The sequence below is a fragment of the Mustela nivalis genome, assembly GCF_964662115.1.
Source record: "Mustela nivalis genome assembly, chromosome: 6".
In the NCBI taxonomy this organism is placed as follows: domain Eukaryota; kingdom Metazoa; phylum Chordata; class Mammalia; order Carnivora; family Mustelidae; genus Mustela; species Mustela nivalis.
This window is the reverse complement of record NC_139025.1, coordinates 3,774,422-3,795,270: the sequence shown is the minus strand read 5'-3', so window position 1 is coordinate 3,795,270 and position 20,849 is coordinate 3,774,422. Positions and strand designations below refer to the sequence as shown.

Genomic DNA, 20,849 nt, shown 5'->3' with positions numbered 1-20,849 from the left:
ATTATCTGGATGGACCACAGTGTGTTCACCCGTTCACCTACTGAAGCACATCTGGTAGCTTCCAAGTTTTGGCAGTTATGAATGTAACATAATTTATTGCTGCTATAGACATGTATATGCGGGTTTTAGTATGGACATAAGTTTTCAGCTCTTTTGGGTAAATACCAGGGAGCAGGATTGCTGGATTATATGTTAAGAATACTTTTTAATTTTGTAAGAAATTGCAAGACTGTCTCATTTGATTTGATTTGATTTGATTTGAGAGAGAGAGAGAGAGAACAAGCATTGGGGAGGGGCAGAGGGAGAGGGACCCCAGGATCAAGACAGAGGTGAAGGCAGATGCTCAGCTGACGGAGCCAGCCAGGTTCCTGCACCCCTTTTAAAATTTTATTTATTTATTTGAGAGAGACCAAGACTGTCTTCTGAAGTGGCCGTGTCCTTTTACACTCCTGCCGGCAGGGACTGAGAGTTCCTGTTGCTCTGGGGTGTATCAGTACTTACCATTATCAGTATTTTGGATTTTGGCCACTCTAAATAAGTATATGTTTTATTTTCTTTTAAATAAAAAAATAATGCATGCACAGAACTTAAAAATATTCTACATCTGTCAAGTTAATCAGTGTTATGTTAATATTCTGGGCATCTTTTAGTCCCTATACACTTTTTTTTTTTTTAAATATTTTATTTATTTGACAGAGAGAGAGAGTGCACAAGTAGGCAGAAAGGCCAGCAGAGAGAAAGGGGGAAGCAGAGAGGCCGGCAGAGAGAAAGGATCAAGCCCAATGCAGGGCTTGATCCCAGGACCCTGAGATCATGACCTGAGCCGAACGAAGGTAGAGGCTTTAAAAAAAAGTAAGTGTATAGGCTTTAACCCCCTGAGCCACCCGGGTGCCCCTACACTTACTTTTTTTTAATGGTCATATAATATGAGTGTTTCATAGTTAAGCATGTGTAAGCAATGCTGCTGTGAACATCATTGAAATGGGGTTGCTGGGTCCAATGGTGTGTACATTTTACATTTATAGATATTTTCCATGTGTCATCTGAAGCATTAAAGGAGTGTGCTGCTTTTCCAGAATGTCCCCATTATTGGGTATATTAATTTTTCTTAAAACTTTCTAAAAAATTATTTTTAATTATGGTAAAATACATGTAAAATTTACCATATTAGCCATTTCTTTAATTCCAAGTAAATTTTATTGTGAAATTATAACAGCAAATGAAATATGTTGATTTATATTTTGATCTTAACCATTTTTAAGTGTGGAATGGTATTAAATACACCCATATTGTTGTGCACCCAACCCCTAGAGCTTCTTTTCCCCCAAATATTTTATTTATTTATCAGAGTGGGCGGGGAGTGAGCACACAAGCAGGGAGAGCAGCAGGCAGAGGGAGAAGCGTGTGCTGAGCAGGGAGCCCGATGCAGGACTTGTTCCCAGGACCCCGAGATTGTGACCTGAGCCAAGGGCAGACTCTTAACCGAGTCACCCAGGCTTGCCTCTAGAATTCCTTTCATCTGAAAAACTGAAACTGCGAACTCATTAAAGAACCCAAGTCTGCATTTTCCCTTCCCCCCCAGCACCTGGCAACCACCGTTCTACTCTATGACTCAATGAATTTGACCCCTCGGGGTATTTCATAGACGTGGAAGTGTACTGTTTTGGGGACTGGCTTATTTTACTCAGCATAGTGTCCTCACGTTTCATCCCCATTGTAGCCTGTGTCAGTTTCCTTCATTTTTATGACTGAACAATATTCCACTGCACTCCTGGATAGACCGCCTTTGTCTCCATTATCTGTTGATGGGCACCTCTGTCGTTTCTGTGTTCTGGTTCCCAGGAATGCTGCTACTGTGACTATGGTGCGCAAAGGCCTCTTCGGGGACCTGCTTCCGTTTCTTTTGGTATATACTCAGAAGTGGAATTGCTGGATTTGATTTTTTCTTTTTTTTAATTTTTGGGGGACACCACCATCCTATTTTCCGCAGAGGCTGTTACCGTTTTCCACTCCTACCAACAGTGCATGGGCTCCGGTATCTCCACAGACTCATCAGAACTGTGATTTTCTGTTTGTTTGTTTTTTAATAGCATCTATCTTAATGGGTATGAGCTGGTGTCTCACTGTGTGGGAACATTCATTGTTTCTTACATTGTGCTGAACGGGTAGAAGAGGACTCCGTTGCTTGTTACTGAGGAGCAAGTGTCTTCGTATTTTGGCCTTTTAATTCTTCTCTAAATAGCAGTTAAATCTTACCTTATTTTTTAATTTGTGTTTTAGAATTATATATACTTAAATTTATTAACCTTGTTTGTGGCTTGTAGTATACCATCATACCGGAAAAGCTCCCCCCGCCGTGTTGCAGACATAGATACCTCCGCGTCTTCTGCCTTCCCCTCCTCCTCCCTTCTCATTATGCTGCTCTCATCTGGACCTATTTAATTCTTTCCCCTTTCACTTATATTAAACTTATATGTCTACTTTGGTCTATATCTGGACTCTTGATTGTGTTTCATTGATTTGTTTCTGATTTGTACCATTTTTATTCTTTTTGGTGTTTCTGGCTCATGAATTTATTTTTCTAGGTGAGATTTAGACTCATAGTTTCACATTCTTTCCAAAAGTATCTCGATTGGGTTCATACTGAATTGAGCAGCTTTGTGTGCTTGGTACTGTAGCAGGAGTAGGGGGTTTAGGAAGCTTATACTCTAATGCAGAAAGAAGGAACATATAAACAAGTAATTATATGAATTTCTTTTAGTCCAGTTCTTTTTTGGATGCCAAAAGTTGAGGTCTAGAGAAGTTAAAACAAATGCTTAAGATCTCACAGCTAATTAGTAGCCAAGTTTGGGCTAAACCTCTGCTCTCCAGATGGCATTTATTACACACATCTGCCTTCATGTGCTGCTTCATTTAATAAACTATAATTACATTCTTAAAGCATTAGTGATGTTACATGAATTGCTTTGGGCTGTGTCTAAGTAAAACTGCGGTGAGGGATCCAGTCTTTGGGGTATGCCTGGAAATGTGCCTTATAAAGATACCTTTCTTGTGGAAGAAATGTAAATAATTTCAAGTAGCATAGATGAGAACAATGTGATTAAATAGTTTATATTAAATAATGCTGGAAAATTACTTGCTGAAACAATGGCTTGAGATTTAGGGGACAAAGGAGTGAGTAAAGGTTGAAAAAGTGGTAGAATCTGGAGGTTGGGCAGATGGTGAGAGAAACTGAAAGATGTTCACTAATTGGAGATGAGGACAGTTAAGTTGTAATTTTAGCATCAGGCATCTCCTGTGTACTGTTAGTGCTCGGATGCCCCCCGGGGGGAGCTGGCAGAAGGCGCTCCTGGGCAGAAACAAGGGGAGCACTGGAGCCAGCTGACCGTAGGGGAGAGTGGGGAGGGGTGTGAGAGTTGCTGGTGGGACGGGTGCCGGCGGCACTGCAGACTTGGGGAAAGACGCGTTTGCATCCAGGCCGGCCTGAGGATGTGGGGCCAAGATGCAGTGCTTTGTTGTGGAGACCTGCTGGCTGTGACACAGGTTGTCCTTAGGGAGGTGAGAAGCAGTGAAACTCCAGAGGGCCTTGTGGTTTAGTGAGGAGCCGGGACTAGAGGCGGTGAGTCGGTGTTGATCTGGCTGCGAGAGCTGGGGCCCTCACTGGGCCACTGCTGTTCAGGAGAGGTCTAATCGGACTGGCAGCGTCAGGAGTGTGGGAACTTGCTCAGAGGAGAGGGAGATCTTCGGAATGTGGGGTGTGGTGGGTGTCGGGTGGCCTTTAGCAGACCCTTATTGTTATTCTCTTTAATAGCTCTACTTTCTTTTCCAGGTCAACAAGTAGTAGTATCTATTATTTGATGGTTATTAAAACCCACCCGTGATAAAAAAGTTCTTGGTTCCAACTTCATTTTCTACCAAATTTTCATTGTTGCTTTTTAAAATTTATTTTTTTTTTAAATTCAGTCAATTAACATATAATGTATTACTGGTTTCAGAGGTAGAGGTTGGCGATTCATCGGTCTTCCAGAACACTCAGTGCTCATCACTTCATGTGCCCTCCTTAATGTCCGTCACCTGGTTACCCCAGCCACCCAGCCCCTCCCCTAACAGGCCTTTAAATAAGCAGAATACTGTCCTATCTGGGTGTACCTGCATTACTCCACCAGTCCTCGCACACATTTTTATGCAGGCACCTGTGATACACCATCATTTCGCTGGTCCCCGCGGGGGTGGGTATGGGTGCCCCCTCTCCTCCCACCTGTCAGCATCCGCCCCGCTCCCACTTCAGGCTGCCCTTCCTTGGGGACTCCCTCCTCATCCCACTCGCTCTACACCCTGCATGCCTACCTTGCTTGTCCAAACCCAAGGACTTTAGGACAGCCTTCTCTCTGAGGGGCTCCTGCTGCTTCGAGCACAGTACGCGGAGCCCTCTCCATTCCCCTGGCGACCCTGCCTTACCGGGAGACGGACCGAAGGCCCAGACTTTGTAGAGAAGCAGCGGAACGTTTAGCAGAACAAAGTGGACACGTTAGTAGCAAGAAATCTCTGAAAGTGGTTTTTACTGGATAGTCTTGTCTTCTTTGAAATATATACAGTTAGGCCAGATCTTATTCCCAGTCTGGTTAACTTTATTGCTTTAAAAAAATGTTTACCAAAGCAAGTGCGGTCAAATGTAATACAAGACTGTGGCCTGACAGAGCTCTGAGAAGGCAGTTTCAGGAGAGAGGCTAGGTTTGGAAAGGGGATAATCCGAGGATGACTTTTGTTGTTGGACTCGCCTGTAAGAGGTGAGTCGGAGCAGCCGTGCCCACCATGGGCCGCTTCCTGAGGAAGCAGGTTTCTAGACTCCGCTGTACTTCCCTTGGGTGTAGCCCTTTGCAAGGTGACTCTGGCTGTTGGGAATCAGTGAAACAGATGGTCCTGCTCATTTATGCGTCATGTACGTTATAAGTTATATATAATCAGTACTTTTGCAGTTATTTAAGTGTTTGATTCCATCTTATTTTCATTATATAAAAACGAGAAACCGGTATGGTGGTAAGCAGGCATCTCAGTGTGAAAATGGACATGGAGGGAGATCATTAGCCATGGCACAGACCGTCAAGCTGGGTGATTTTTTTTTTAAGCTAATTATAAAATATTTAACATATATACAGTATGTTAGACATGTAGAATTGAAAGAGGTTTCAAAAGGCAAACTCAAATTAGAGATTTTAAAACAAGTTGTAGCTTTCTTGGAACGAGACTCTTCTTAGACCTACCGCATACACAAATGTTTCTGTGTCAGGATATTTGACTTCAGAACACATTTTCAAAATTATATTGTGTGCAAAAGTTTCATAGATGATGTAGTGAATTTTTTAATATTCATATAAATGCATAGTACATGTCAAGAATCTCTAAAATATTCCAGTACCTTTCCAGTTCAGTATAAAAATCAGAAGACCCGGCAGCAGGCCATAAGGCCCTACATAGCCTGAGCCCACTTCAGCCCTTCGGAATCCATGCACAACGTCTCCCTAGAGCGTTTGTGGGGAGCGCTCTTCTCCCAGACGTCTGCGTGGCTCCCGCAGGTCCTCCTGGTCGTGGGTTTTGCGTCAGTGAGAGCGTGGCTTTCCCTGACCACTCGCTGTGGTCAGACGCTGTGAAACCGATCACGGCTGTCCTACTCTGCTCCGTCGTCTTCATTCCCTCTGTCGTCACCCGATGTAGTATTTTTTACTTGTGTCCCGCTGCTAAAAACTGGTGGGAAACTTGGTATGTTTGCTCTGCTCTTGTCAGTCCTCTCAGCACGTGGTGATACAGTAAATACTTGTCCAGTGAATGAGAAGGTGACGGGGCTGTGGACAGCCTCTGTGGCGAGATTTGCAAATACAGGCTTTCAGCTCTTCGTTTTGCACGTTGGGTCATCTGGAATCCTCCAGCATTTTCTTTTTTGCCACTCGCCTGATGACGATTTACTCCATAAATATGTGAGTGATGCGTGTGTGCCAGGCACTGGGGAGTATAAGAACGGACAGTCTGACAAGTCCCTGTCCGAGTGTACCTTACAGTCTGATGGGAACCTGCCCTGGTCATTGACAGGAGGGAGAAGTGGACTTAAAATTCTTAACCTGTTAGTTCTTTGATTGGAATGTGTGCAGGGTAAGGATAGGATAAGCTAATGCTGGCTTTGGTTTTCAGCTTTTTATAAGTAAGTGGCTTTCAGAGACCTTGATACTTGAGACTGAAGTGATGTTTCTTAGGGCACTTGGGTGGCTCAGTTGGTTGAGCATCTGCCTTCGGCTTGGGTCATGATCCCAGGGTCCTGGGATCGAGTCCCTCATTGGGCTCCTTGCTGAGCCAGGGAGCCTGCTTCTCCCTCTCCCTCTGCTGTTCCCACCTTCCTCAAATAAATAAATAAAATCTTAAAAAAAAAAGTGTATTTTGATTTTTGGTTTTGGGGTTATTTTTAGTGTATAAAAATTATTTTTATCATTTTTATTCGTAAGTGTTTGGGAGTTGGGTCAATGTTCAGATCTTACTAGAAAAGGCAGAGCTGGATTTACAGTCTGTGTTCGAAGCCTCCACTAAAACTCAAGGGTTACCTTCCCCTGTCATCATGCCAATGTGTCTGATCCTCATCCTTTTATACTTAAAGAATTTCATCTTGTTATTTTATAATTTATTTATCCTTTCTGTTTTGCTTCCAGTTTTTTATTTCTATAACTGTTACTACTGGCAACTTCCTGTGACTTAGTTCTTGATATCCATCTGGAATGTAGATATTCAGCTGTGAGAAATCAATGCCAAATTATTTTCCAAAGTGGTCAGACTGGTTCATGCCGCTACCAGTAAAATGCGAAATTCATGTGCTCCGTGCCCTTGCCAGTAATTGCTGTCGTTGCACTCACACATTTTTGATAGCCCAGTGACTGTAACACTGTTTCTCATATCAAATAATTTTGCTATTTTTGTTAGGTGTGATAATGCTATTGTGGTTCTATTAAAAAATATATGTCCACTTTTTTGGTCCACATTTTTAAAAATATGTGTATTGGTTATATATAGGGATGAGATAACTGGTATTTACTTTGAAAATTTTTTTTTTTTAAAGATTTTATTTATTTATTTGACAGAAATCACAAGTAGATGGAGAGGCAGGCAGAGAGAGAGAGAGAGAGGGAAGCAGGCTCCCTGCCGAGCAGAGAGCCCGATGCGGGACTCGATCCCAGGACCCTGAGATCATGACCTGAGCTGAAGGCAGCGGCTTAACCCACTGAGCCACCCAGGCGCCCCTACTTTGAAATTTTTGAGCACAATGTGCTCTACTTTGGGGTCTATTGGTCAGATTGGAATACAGACCCAGATTATTTTTTCTTTTTTAAAGATTTTATTTATTTATTTGACAGAGAGAGATCACAAGTAGACAGAGAGGCAGGCAGAGAGAGAGGGGGAAGCAGGCTCCCTGCTGAGCAGAGAGCCCGATGCGGGACTCGATCCCAGGACCCTGAGATCATGACCCGAGCCGAAGGCAGCGGCTTAACCCACTGAGCCACCCAGGCGCCCCAGCAGACCCAGATTATTGCTTAAATGTTGAATTTACTGTTCTGTGGTTATATAAGAGAACATACCTACTCTTAGAAACGTGCTGAGTATTTCAGAACAAGGCATAATTAATGATAGTCTCAAATAGTTCAGGAAAGAAATTACATATATACATCCAAGCTTGTTTATATTATTAAAAATAGCCTAAACCCTCACCTTCTCACATGGTATAGCCACTGTTGAAGTTTTGCTTTCACGTCTTTCTGTGCACTTCTGTGCACTCTGAATTTAAGCACGAATGGGTCATACTGTAAATAACAGTTTTTCAACTTTAATTTTCCTAGAAATAAACATTAAACTGAGTTTTGATCACTGACTATCACATCATATAGCTTATTTAACCATGTCCCCATTCTTGAATTTTTCTTTTCTTTTCTTTTTTTTTTTTTTTTTCAGTTTTTCCCTACTAAAAATAATAAATGAGTAAGCAGGAATTTATAATGTCCTTTTCCAGTAGAACAGAGCGCCTCCCTTGATTTTGCAGATCAGGTTTCCCAGCTCAGGACATTCATAGTTCTTCTTTTGTGACACTTACGACAACTGGAGTTAATTATTTGTGTCATTATTTCTCTCCAGCCAGATGGAATTCTGTGAAAGCGTCCTGTTTCAGATTTTACTTATTTATTTGACAGAGAGAGAGAGCGCGTACACAAGCAGGGGGAATGGCAGACAGAGGGAGAGGGAGAAGCAGCCTCTCCATACAGCCCCATGTGGGAGTTGAACCCAGGACCCCAGGATCATGATCTGAGCCAAAGGCGATTGCTTAACTAACTGAGCCACCCAGGCACCCAAGGCGGGCTGTTTTAATCATGGCTGTATAAGCAGCACTGGGGCACACAGTGGGCCTCAAAGATCTGTGGAATCAGTGAAGAATGGTCAAATATAAAGTATAGTAATTATAAATGTCACCTTTCTGCCACTCGCTTCAAAAGGTTGGGTTTCTTTACTGGATGAAGATACCCCCACCTCACCCCCATGAGATTTAAGCATTGAAAGTGGGTAGGACTTAGAGTGGGAAAACCTGCCCCCTCCCAACAGGCGTGTCCTTGTCTCTCTCTCCCCCATTTTCACAGTGCCACTGTGCAATTGACCTTCCATTTTCAGAGCTTGAGGAAGCAGGCCCCACAGAGGGGAAGTGACCTTGCGCCAAGTCTCCTGTGGGCACAGCCTTGTGTTCCTGTGCCCTTGCTAGAACCCAGCTTCCCTTTGTGCTTCCCTTGGCTGTTGTAGTTTCACTTAGGGATCCCTTTTTCTGGCATCCTTGTACATGACGGGTTGTACTAAGTAAGGGAAGAACATTGTCTGTATAGGGTGGCAGAGGCAGGGTTAAAAGACGAATGTCCTATACTTGAAGGTTTGTAGACCAGTTTGTGAAGAGTCGCTAGGACTTGTAGCCTTGTAAATCCTTCTGACCACCTCCTCCTCTGCAGGATGGGAGCTTGAAGTTGGTGATTTATTTAACTTACTTATACTTAAAGATTTTATTTATTTGAGAGAGAGCAGGAACAGGGGGAGGGGCAGAGGAGAGGAACAAGCAGACTCCCTGTGGAGTTGGAGCCTGATGCTGTCTGGATCCCAGCACCCCGAGATCGTGACCCAAGCTGAAGTCAGACACTTAACTGACTGAGCCACCCAGGTGCCCCTGAAGTCCGTAATTTAAAAGAGCACTTCTATGCAGTCACTGAAAGGAAATTTTTTTTGCATGATTGAAATTCACAAACCTCCTTTTATATAGTAGTAACATAAAAGGCACATTTCTTTTGTGGTCCTCATAGTGTCTAATCTTTTTAATATAAACTTCAAAATTTTGTGCTTGTTGAGGTGCTTTTTATCACATTGAAATGGGGGAATGTTATCAAACTCATATAATATGCTCTAATTCATGATTCTCAGAATCACCTGTGGGCATTGAAAGTAAACCAAAACGTCTTGCGTGTAGTCAGTTCTTTCCTTGATCTAGGTGTGTTCATTTTCTGAAAAGTCACCAAACCGGGCCTTTATGTGTGTGCTTTTCTCTGTGCCCATCCTGTGTGATAAAAACTGCACACACATGTCTCTGCACATGGACACACGTAAACTTACATGCATGTGTCCGCATGGTGTGGACGAAGAAGGGAGGTGCCCAAGAGTCAGGGTTTCAAAGAAGCTCACCAGCTGGTTTTCCCCGTTTAGGATTGGGAACTTCTGGACTGGGGCACAGCCCCCCTGGGATTCCAGGGCTGGGTTTCTCTGGATAAGCTAATTCTGTGGTAGGGAAGTGCACCCCACCCCATCTCTGAGTCTCACACGTTTATGGAGGAACTGATTTTAGTTAAGACTTAACATTTGTATATCTTGACTGCTTTACTACTTTGTGTAAAGAATTTGAGCAGGATATATGACCTCATTCTTGTCAAATAGGTGAGGAAGTGGATTTAGCTCCCAAGTTCCTGATAGAAGCCAAGGATGCAGGGCTCTTTATACTGCTGCCTGCTAGGGTCTACGTCAGGGGTGTTGCCTTCCTTTCAGGGAGATACAGACCTGTTTGGAGTGTGTTTCCTTCAGCTTGTGCTGTAAACGAAAAACATGCATGAGAGCAAATGAAATTATTTTGAGGATACAGTTGCCTGCTCAGGGACTTAGTTGTCAGGTAGGTTGATTCTCAGTTCGAGAGATGCAAGGGGATAGTGTGTCACTATGCTCATCCGTTCTTTGCCATAGGCTTTGCGCATTTTTAAGAGAAAGGTGGTTTTAATTACAACTAAATGTGATGATCAGTTTGTAAAATACGGGATATCCTACCTGTGCCTTTCTGAGCAGCTCACAGGCGTATGAGGACTGGAGTGAAGGTGGATTGTTTATCCATTTTTAGAGAGAGCATGCACCTGAGTTGGGGTATGGGCATGGGGAGGGAGGTTTTTTTTTTTTTTTTTTTTTTTTTTAAGATTTTATTTATTTGAGAGAGATGGAGATAGCAACAGAGAGCATGAGTGGAGGAGGAAGAGAGGCAAGCTCCCCACAGAGCAGGGAGCCCGATGTGGGGCTGCATCCCAGGATTCTGGGATCATGACCTGAGCTGAAGACAGATGCTTAATGACTGAGCCACCCAGGCGCCCTGAAAATTTTTTTTAAGATTGATTTTATTAGTGCATGCACATGCATATATGTGGGGGGGGGGTAAGAGAAGGAGCGGAGGGTTAGGGAGAATCTCTAGCAGATTCTCTGCTGAGTGTGGAGCCTGATGCAAGTCTCGATCTCATGATCCTGAGATCATGACCTGAACCCAGATCAGGAGTTGGACCCTCAACCACCTGAGCCCTACCAAGTTTTGTTTTTTTGTTTTTGTTTTTGTTTTTAATAGAAAGTGCTGTGGTTGTTTTTGTTTTTGTTTTAAGATTATTTATTTATTTATTTGACAGAGAGAGAGAGAGAGAGATCACAAGTAGGCAGAGAAGCAGGCAGAGAGAGAAGGGGAAGCAGGCTCCCCGCCGAGCAGAGAGCCCGATGTGGGGCTCCATCCCAGGACCCTGGAATCATGATTGAGCCAAAGGCAGAAGCTTTAACCCACTGAGCCACCCAGGTGCCCCCCTACCAAGTTTTTTAGTTACTTGTGAAATGTTAGCCCTGGAACCACTTTTAAGATCATAATAGTCAATTCAGTCTTCTGCTGATGAGGAAAGGAGGCACAGGGAGGCCAGGCTAGAACTTAGAGTCATACCGGTGCATACTGAAAGGAGGGGGAATACAAAAGTGCAGATTAGGTGAGAATGGATGCCAGAAGCTGAATTTAAGTACATGTGGCGTGGGAAGGTGTTCGTATTTCTTATTTCCACATGATCAGACTGTCTATGAGACTGTGTTGGATTTTGTAGTATTTACTGGAGTGCCCAGGGGCGCTTTTTCTGTAAACTGGGATTTTAACAAAACTATATTGAGACACAGGATTTTCATAAAGTGCATTTTATTACTGACTGGAATGGACTGGTTCATTATATTGTATTCTTGCAGAGTCTCTGTGGCTTATCTTGTTTCTTATGCCCCCAAACCCCCCAAGATGCTCAGAGGGATCATTGAAATGTCACCTGTAGTAATATCTGTGCCCACCAGGTGGCAGAATTGCTTTACTTAAATGATTTAAGCTCAATTCCATTCTCAGTGAGTTACAATGATAACTCATTTCTTATTTTAATAATAAAAAAAAGATGCCACGATATTTATCAGATTCCTGAAGAAAATTTTGGTATGCTCAGTTTGAGTTACGAGAGAGAAATTGGTACCATGTTTCCTTTGTAGTACTAATGCTCCTGCAATTGTTAGGATAATTTTTTTTTTTAACTGTATTGAGGTTATAGCTTTGTCCTCAACCTACCTTACGGTGTCAGCCTCTTGCTCTGAATAGAATATGCAAGATCACAAGGTGTCCTGAGTCCCTGCAGTGTCTAGAGGAGGGAGGAGTGGGTGAGCTCAGGTTACCGTGGCAACTTTCAGCTCCATTTTTCCCTTGTTCACAGTTGAGTTTGAGACTCTGACTAGTGATACTTAGGACATTTAGTCCATCGGATGGGAACAAGAATATAGAAGCAAATGATGCCTTTGGCAAGGCATCCATTCGCCTGTTACCCTTGCTTTCCATCCCTTCCTTCATCCCAGTTTTATTTTCTTTATTCAAGCGACACAGACGATGTTGGCCTGCCTTGCTTGCTTAGTTCCCTGTGCTGTGCGGGCGGTTCTTATCTGAGCCCTTCTCCCTCTGTGTGTCCTTTGCTCAGAGATAGGAGAGCAGTCAGCGGTTTAATATCACAGCCCTGGGGTGAGCTACTCTGTGCATCTGTGAGCCCTGCTGCTGCTGTTTGCCGGCTGTGTCACTCAGCCAGATTTCTTCTCTGGGCCTCAGTTCGTTTATGAATGGGAGTGATAAAAGAATGATTGGAGAGGATTAAAAAGATAATCCTTGCAAAGAGCTAGGAATGGTGACTGGCACATAGTAAGTTCTCAAATATTAGCTATTGTTATTACTCAGTCAATATAGCTGTTGAAACTTCAGGAAGCTTATCTTAACATCATTACCGTCATTATTTACTGGTTATTTTGGATTTCCATGCTGTACTGTCATATTATGTATTATTTTATGTATTTCTGTTCTCTGTTACTTGTGTGTTGCTTCAAGCTGATTGAGGAAATCAGTTTGTTTTTCCTCTGTATTTTGGCCTGCTATTAGTAGAGTGTTCTGTACATGGTAAGAGTAGTTCCATAAATGTCTAAGCTTTAGGAATTTTGTAAATTTCCTTGATGAATCCCATGCACATTCTACCTTTTTGAGTGATGTTACCCGAAACATAACTCATTTACTTGTGCTTTCTGTAACGCTAAGTTCTTGCCAAAAAAGCCTGTGGTTTGTACAGTCTGTGTACTTCTTAAAGAATTGGAGTGATATGTAACTTAATCCATCATAATTTAAGATCAGATAATTCTCCTTGGTTGTTTCCATAGGACATTCAAGTTTTAAAAAATAATTGCATTAGATAATGATGGAATTTTTACAATTTTTTGAAAAAAGATTTTATTCGTATTAAAAAGCATGTGGAGTGAGTGAAGGGACAGAGGGAGAGGGAAAACAGAATCTTTTTCTTTTCTTTCTTTCGTTCTTTTTTTTTTTTAAGATTTTCTTTAGGGGTGCCTGGGTGGCTCAGTCCATAGGTGTCTGCCTTTGGTGGCTCAGGTGATGATCCCAGTGTCCTGGGATCAAGCCCCACATCCATTTCCCTGCTCAGTGGGGAGCCTCTTTCTCCCTCTCCTGCTCCCCCAGCTAGTGCTCTTTCTCTGTCAAATAAAGAAATAAAATCTTTTTAAAAAAATAAGTAAAGACTTTATTTCTTTGACAGGTAGAGAGCATAAGTGGGCAGAGCAGCAGGCAGTGGGAGGGGGAGAAGCAGGCTCCCCGAGGAGCAGGGAGCCCAACTTGGAACTCAATCCCAGGACTCTGGGACCATGACCTAAGCCTAAGGCAGCCGCTTATCTAACTGAGCCACCCCGGCGCCCTGGGTGGGCTGCCCCGAGACAGAATCTTAAGCAGACTCCCTGCTGAGCACAGAGCCCCATGCAGGGCTCCGTCTCGGGACCCTAAGATCATGACCTGAGCTGAAATCAAGAGTTGGATACTTAACTGCCTGGCCACCCAGGTGCCCTAGACTTCTTTTTAAAGGAGAGTATACTTAGTGACTGGTCTTTCTGCTTCTGACTAACAGATGAGAATGTCAGCTCAGCTGCTTCCTGCACCCACTGACTGCCTGGTTCTGTCCCCTGTGCCCAATTTGGGAAAGGCTGGTGGATATAAATGACTGGGCCTGTGGAAATGTCCTGGCATTTCCTTAAGCCATGTGGACTTTGTGCATCGTCCTAATTAATGGCAGCGACCTAGTGACTCTCGGCCTGCGGTGACTCCTCAGCCCCAAACTGCGACAGACTCTGGTTAACCTTTAATTTCTTAGAGAGGAAATCAAGATCCCTGTTGTCAGAGATGAGAAGGTTCTGGGAAACTCCCCCAAGGAACCCTGTGTTCTTTGTTCTAGAGCAGTTGGTCTCAAGCAGCTTGTATTTCTCTGGCTTCCTCCTGTTTCATCTTTCATCCACTGCCTGAAGTATCTGGTCATCCTTTGTTTTTATGAAGGCACGTGGGAGTGGATTTTATTGTCTTAGGTTGGAAGCTTATTTTTGCTCAAGGAAGGCATGTGGGAGGTTTTGAAAGCGCAGACGTTGGGTTTTCACCCTGCCCTGCTGGCAGCCGCTGGCCCGTGCTCTGCGGGGAGGGGCGGGGGAGTCGGGAGATGGGGGGTCTTCAGGCTGTGGCGGGCAGCTTTGTCCCTCCGACTGGGAGAGGGAGCGAGAGCCGAGGACCCTCTGCATGCGGTAGGGAGGCAGGCAGAGAGCAGGCTGCGAGCGGCGTCCTTTGTGCGAGCGCCGGGCTTGGTTTCTGAGCTCACTCGCGCCGGGAACATGGTGCGCGGACTTCTCTGCTGTAGGTGGCGGCCAGGCGAGGCCGGAGCTCTCCTGGGGAGAGGCCTTCCAGGGAAGGTCGGGAAAGTTGCGAAAGGTAACACAGTAGTGTTTTCTCTAAGTGAGGCCCCACTGCCTGTGAACCCATCTTGTGTAGAGACGGAGCCAGGGTTGGATCTCCATCCTTCTTAACCACATACCTGCGCTATACTGCCTTTTACCTTGCTAGAAATGAGCCTTTCTTCTTTGTGACACTGTACACACCACAGCACCCACCGCATTCATTTAGCAAATTGTTTAACCCCTTTTGACATTGGGGTTGGTGAAAAGAATGAAAAATTGTATTTTTGCCGGAAGGTGTCAGATGGTAATTCTTTGGCAAGTTGCAGGCCTTCCCATGTATGAGCTTACTGGGGTGGAGATACCAAGTGACTTCTGATGCAATTCTTTCTTCCTTTGCTTTAGATTTGATTCATCAGGCTACTCTCCAAAAAAATCTAAAAAAGAGCTGTGATTTGTAAAGGTTATGAGTAAGAATGCCTTGCTATTTACAACATGGAAAATGTTCTGTCCAAACTTAGTTGCAGCACTGGGAATCCACTGTTTAGTCCGTTTTATTGTTCCTGCCACAGCTAATCTTTGTTAGAAAGCAAAGGAGATGAAAATACAGTAGCATCCAAAGAATGCTTTGGTTTTCAATGTGATTTTTTTTTTTTTTTTTTTAAGATTTTATTTATTTAGGGGCACCTGGGTGGCTCAGTGGGTTAAGCCGCTGCCTTCGGCTCAGGTCATGATCTCAGGGTCCTGGGATCGAGTCCCGCATCGGGCTCTCTGCTCAGCAGGGAGCCCGCTTCCCTCTCTCTCTCTCTGCCTGCCTCTCCATCTACTTGTGATTTCTTTCTGTCAAATAAATAAAATCTTTAAAAAAAAGATTTTATTTATTTATTTGACAGAGATCACAAGTAGGCAGAGAGGCAGGCAGAGAGAGAGAGAGGGAAGCGGGCTCCCTGCTGAGCAGAGAGCCCGATGCGGGACTCGATCCCAGGACCCTGAGATCATGACCTGAGCCGAAGGCAGCGGCTTAACCCACTGAGCCACCCAAGGACCCGTGAATTCTTTTCAAAATTGATTTCTTCTTACTAAATTGGTTGTCAATTGTGCCTCATTCGGGTGAGAAGCTCATGGTGACTTGAACAGCAAGGACACTGAGCCTGAGGAGCTTCAATGGAGCCACCTCTGTCAGCTGCCTGTGTAAGGGCAGCAGGTGACTGAACCTCGTCGAGCCTGTTGTCACGTCTTGAATTTGGTCATTGCACCTGGAGAGTGAGGACAGGCCAGTGGGAAATGCAGCTCTCTGTTTGAGACAGTTCTGTGCTCTTCGGGTTTGGGGGGGTTTTAATGTTGTTGTTGTTGTTTTTGGTGGGGTTTTTTGGTTTTGTTTGCTTTTGGAGCCTGTGTTATTTTTGTAATTTATCAAAATAAAAAGTTATATAGGAATATAATGAAGTGTTGCTTTTGATTAGTAGTCTCTTCGTTCCTGGGAGAAAGATTAGGAAACGTAGAGAGGAAATAACTTTGAGGGGTGCTGACTTCTCCAGGAGATTAAGTCCATCTTCCTTGGTGCTCCCCTAGTGCTTGAAAGTCGACCCTGGTCACCCTGCAATGGAGTTTGAAAGCAAACACCAGACACTGGTTCATGGAATTCATCTCTTTTTTTAATATAAAGATAAGTGACTTGTTTTTCAGCTTTGGCTAAGACTAAAAATCAAACCCCCAATTATAATACTTGTTTTTATTTCTTTTAATTATCTTTCAAAGTATCAAAATAACATTTATCATAGGAAATTTATGTAGAACCAAGTTTTAAAAAAAAGAATCACAGTCTTCTCATCCAGAGCCAAGTCCTGTTAATCCTTGAGTGTATTTTGAGCCATTCCTCCGTGGGATTCATATATGTAAGATCCATAATGGAATCCTGTATGGCTCTGTTCTGTTACTGTCTGTTCTTCCTTTTTATTGCTGTGCAGGGCAGGCCTGAAACATCCATCCGGCTCCGGTGCTCCTAGACTGTTGTTTCGGGCCCCTCCGTTGGTTTACTGGTCTCTTGTCTTGTTTTTCAGTAGATGAATACATTGCCATCGCTAAAGAGAAACACGGGTACAACATGGAACAGGTATGACGTGGTTTTCTTTTGTCGTTCAAGATGGGTTTTTTTTTTTTTAAAGGGGGGTGGTTTGTAGCTAACCTGTTAAATTGTTTGTGTTCTGTGTGTTGAGTAGCAATGCGAAGTTTTGGTGGTCACTGGCAAATGAAGGTTCCAGTCCCCTTTTTCTGCTGGTGATGAGCGTTAGAGAACACTTTGATTGGAAAAGCATCTGTGTGTTTCCGCAGGTCTGTAGTGTTTGTGGCACCTGTAGCTCCAGGGTCGCTCCGAGGTGCGAGATGCTTGGCATAATGCTTCTCTGTCTGAATGTGCGGTCTGTTTGCCAATCGTGAGTCTGTGTGAGGGTTTTTTCCTGACCCCATCACGCTCAGACCCACAGTGTTTCATATTAATTGTTTTGAATCACCTTCAGGTTGTAAAATTTGACCAAGGTTTTCTTAAAATTATTGGAACCTATTAATGAGAAATATATGAAATTAATTTTGCTCCAGAAGTGTGATGATAATCTTAATTTAGTCTTATTTCTAATTATTGTTTTAAAAATAAGTATATTAAGTTTAGGTTAGCACTTTGGCATTCATCTAGGTATTACAGCCTGTACATTGCTAGCATTTATCCTCATGACTGAGAGTTACCACCAAGTTACTTTAGATAGAATTGGACTCTTTTTTGGGATGCCTGGGTGGCTCAGTTGTTAAACGTCTGCCTTTGGTTCCTGTCATGATTCCCGGGTCCTGGGATAGATTCCCCACATCAGGCTCCCTGCTCAGTGGGGAGTCTGCTTCTCCCTCTCCCACTCCTCCTGCTTGTTTGTGTTCTCCTTCTTGCTGTCTCTCTTTTTCTCGGTCAAATAAATAAAATCTTAAAAAAGAAAAAAATCAGACTCTTTCTTTTAGCCCTGGCCTTACTTTTAATTGTTCTACCCTGGTAGAATTTATTGGAAAAGCCAATTACAATGAGATAGTTCCAGAAGGTTTCAAAGCAAAAGATGTATGCTTTCTCTTTTTCCACGCCCTACTCATGATCTTCATGAAGTTGCTCAGAAGATCACCAATTTTTTTTTTTTTAAGTATTTTATTTTTATGTAATCTCGACACTCAGTGGGGGACTCAAACTCACATCCCCCTAGATCAAGAGCTGCATGCATGCTCCACTAACTGAGCTAGCCAGGCACCCTGAACATCACCAGTTTTAAATTCTATTTAGAAAGTGTAAAAATTACTGGGCGATTGGGGCATCTGGGTGGCCCGTCGCAAGGGCATGGGATTCTCAATCTCAAGGTTGTGAATTTGACCCCCCACATTGGGTGTAGAGATTACTTAAAAATAAAATCTTACAAATAAAATTGGTGGTTGCTAAATACATACTTGTATGAATTTTTAAGGATTCTGGTCTTCAAATTTTTGATTCTCACTTTGGAGTTACAGGAAGTTTTCTCAGGAAAAAGTTGCTGAATTATCTCTCTTATTTCCAATTTGTCCCTCACCGATTTGAATATTTTCTCTCTTCTGAGCTACCAAAACAAAACAAAACAAAAAACAACAACCCAAAACTGTTTTTGAGTTTTTTCGGCAAAAGAATAAAGAATGATTACATTTTTAAAACTTTTTTAGATTTATTTGTTTTGGAGAGAGAGCGAGGTTGGGGGCTGCAGAGGGAGAGAGACTCTTAAGCAGACTCCATGCTGAGCACAGAGCCCGACCGGGAGCTTGATTTCATGGCCTTGAGATGGCAACCTGAGCCCAACCCAAGAGTCAGTGCTTGACCAGCCCAGGCACTCCCAGTTAAGTGCTTTTAGAAGTTACTTTGTCCTGTTGTCTGTGGAGGCCTCTCAAGGGTACAGATTCTGGAGCCCCACTGCCGTGGTCATCTCCCACACCAGCCTGTTTGCAAGGACATAGTTTCTCAGGGTCACTGTACTATGATCTGAGAAGTGAGCGCGGTGGAACATGTCTCGCAGGAGTCCGCCCGCAGCAGGCGTCAGTCGCCATCAGTCACCTCGTGGTGCTGCCTGGTTGCCCAGCAGCATAGGCTCTTCTTCTGCTAATCCCATTTCCGTTTTAGTGTTTCACTCCTGTCTTTGGTCTAAAATTTCACTGATACTGTTTTTCTAGGCTCTTGGGATGCTCTTTTGGCATAAGCATAATATTGAAAAGTCATTGGCTGATTTGCCCAACTTTACCCCCTTCCCAGATGAATGGACTGTGGAAGATAAAGTCTTGTTTGAACAAGCCTTTAGTTTTCATGGGAAAACTTTTCATAGAATCCAACAAATGGTAAGTAAATGAGAGCACTGTATTTTCTCTTCTCCACAGCCTCTCTTCACTGCAGCGTATCTGAAGGGAAGAGATAGCATCCGCAAGCATGAATGTTCTCTGGTTCAATAAAACTCTCTTTAGACCGTTCGTACTCACTGCGGGGTGGATAAGAGGCTTTACATTACAAGAGCAAAGCGTTTTCTAGCACTTCCCAGCTGGGTAGCAGCTGTAACAGAAGGCCTCTGTCACCCCCCATCCCTGTCTCTCTTGTCGGGACTCCCCAGATGAGTCCGATAGCGTCTTTGATGGTTGTTGCAGGAGGGGGAGCATCATGGAACCCTATCAGCCGGGGGAGGTTTGCTTATCTCTTCTATTGTAGAAGGCTATTTGGTGGAGTCCTACCAGGAAAGCTTATTGGTAGTTACATGAGTGCTGAAGTGAATTTTTAAAAAATAACCCGAGTGTTAGGCTAGAAACTTTAGGTAAACATTTGGATTCATCTCAGACTGCTCCAGCAATCTTTTTCCTAGGCTGAGTGTCACTTCCAGTCACACTGCAGTAGTTTGGAATGTTTTGTTTTGTTTTTTTTTTTAAGATTTTATTTATTTATTTGACAAGGAGACACAGCGAGAGAAGGAACACAAGCAGGGAGAGTGGGAGAGGGAGAAGCAGGCTTCTCACTGAGCAGGGAGCCCAGTGCAGGGCTCGATCCCAGGGCCCTGGGATCATGACCTGAGCCAAAGGCAGACACTTAACGACTGAGCCACCCAGGTGCCCCAGTAGTTTGGAATGTATTGAATTTCCTTCTCAGAGAAAAGGACCCTGACAGTACATTTCTGGGTATGTGAGACAACCCTTATTAACTGTACCTAATAAGCATACTTGATTTGGGAAGATTAGCTCTAAATCGAAACCAACTCAGTTTTTATGTTTAGCTTCCTGATAAATCTATAGCAAGTCTGGTGAAATTTTACTACTCTTGGAAGAAGACGAGGACTAAAACCAGCGTGATGGACCGCCATGCTCGGAAACAGAAGCGGGAGCGGGAAGAGAGGTCAGTGCCTGTCCGGAGGTGATGTCTTCCCACGTGGGGATCTCTTGGGTCAGTAGAATTTCTAAGAGCTGGTAGACACACAAAGGAAAGGTCCAGCGGTGGGTTTTCCTAGGGCCTTCCTGCTAGAGCCACAAGTACACAGATACTCTTCCTTTGATGCTCAGGAGCTGTGTTAAGACGTGTTCTTTTCTGCGGGTGTTTTCTCCTTACTGCTCTCTTCCCGTGCAGTAAGCTTCCGTTTGGAAAGAGCAAACTTGCCCACATAGTCTTTCCTGCCCCTGAAGGTGTTTCCTTTTAATAAGAAGGAATCCATTATTTCCTAGGTTGAATTTCCTTTCTTACATGTAGGATTTGTGGGACGTGCTTTAATGTCTGATGTGTTAGGAGGTGACTGCGCAGTGTAGATCTCCACTTTCTTCACCACCTGTTCTGTGTGTGGGGCAGAGAGAGACAGAGATTTCATGATTTCTCCTTAAGGATCTAGTTTTAAGGATAGCTTAGCGTGCTACATCTTACTCAGCGCTTGTGCGGACTTCTGAGTAGTGCAGAGTAGTGGGAATAGCCCTGTGCTCACACACAGGGCCGGGTCCGAGCGCGCACTCCGTGGGCTCTGGCTTGTGCGCCCCCCGGCCGCACTGCCTCACTCGGGCCTGCCGCAGTCATCACTTCGTCGACTCTAAAATGAAGATGCTTCAAGTCCAGAAGGCAGCGCATCCACATACTGGTTTTTGTGTTAGGTTAGTGGGACTGTAAGTGGCTTTTTAAAATTATGTCTTCCACATTTCCTGTAATGTTATTTTTAAAAACTCATAGT

General features: G+C 43.8%; 1 protein-coding gene across 1 annotated transcript in view; it reads left to right on the top strand.

Annotated features, from left to right (window-relative positions):
• Positions 1-20,849, top strand: part of RCOR1 (REST corepressor 1) — a 121,749-nt gene that overhangs the window by 82,835 nt on the left and 18,065 nt on the right. The window contains exons 4-6 of the mRNA XM_082737510.1: positions 16,680-16,732; positions 18,838-18,999; positions 19,917-20,035. Coding sequence (XP_082593636.1) covers positions 16,680-16,732; positions 18,838-18,999; positions 19,917-20,035 — 334 coding nt within the window. The remainder of the gene's footprint in view (positions 1-16,679; positions 16,733-18,837; positions 19,000-19,916; positions 20,036-20,849) is intronic.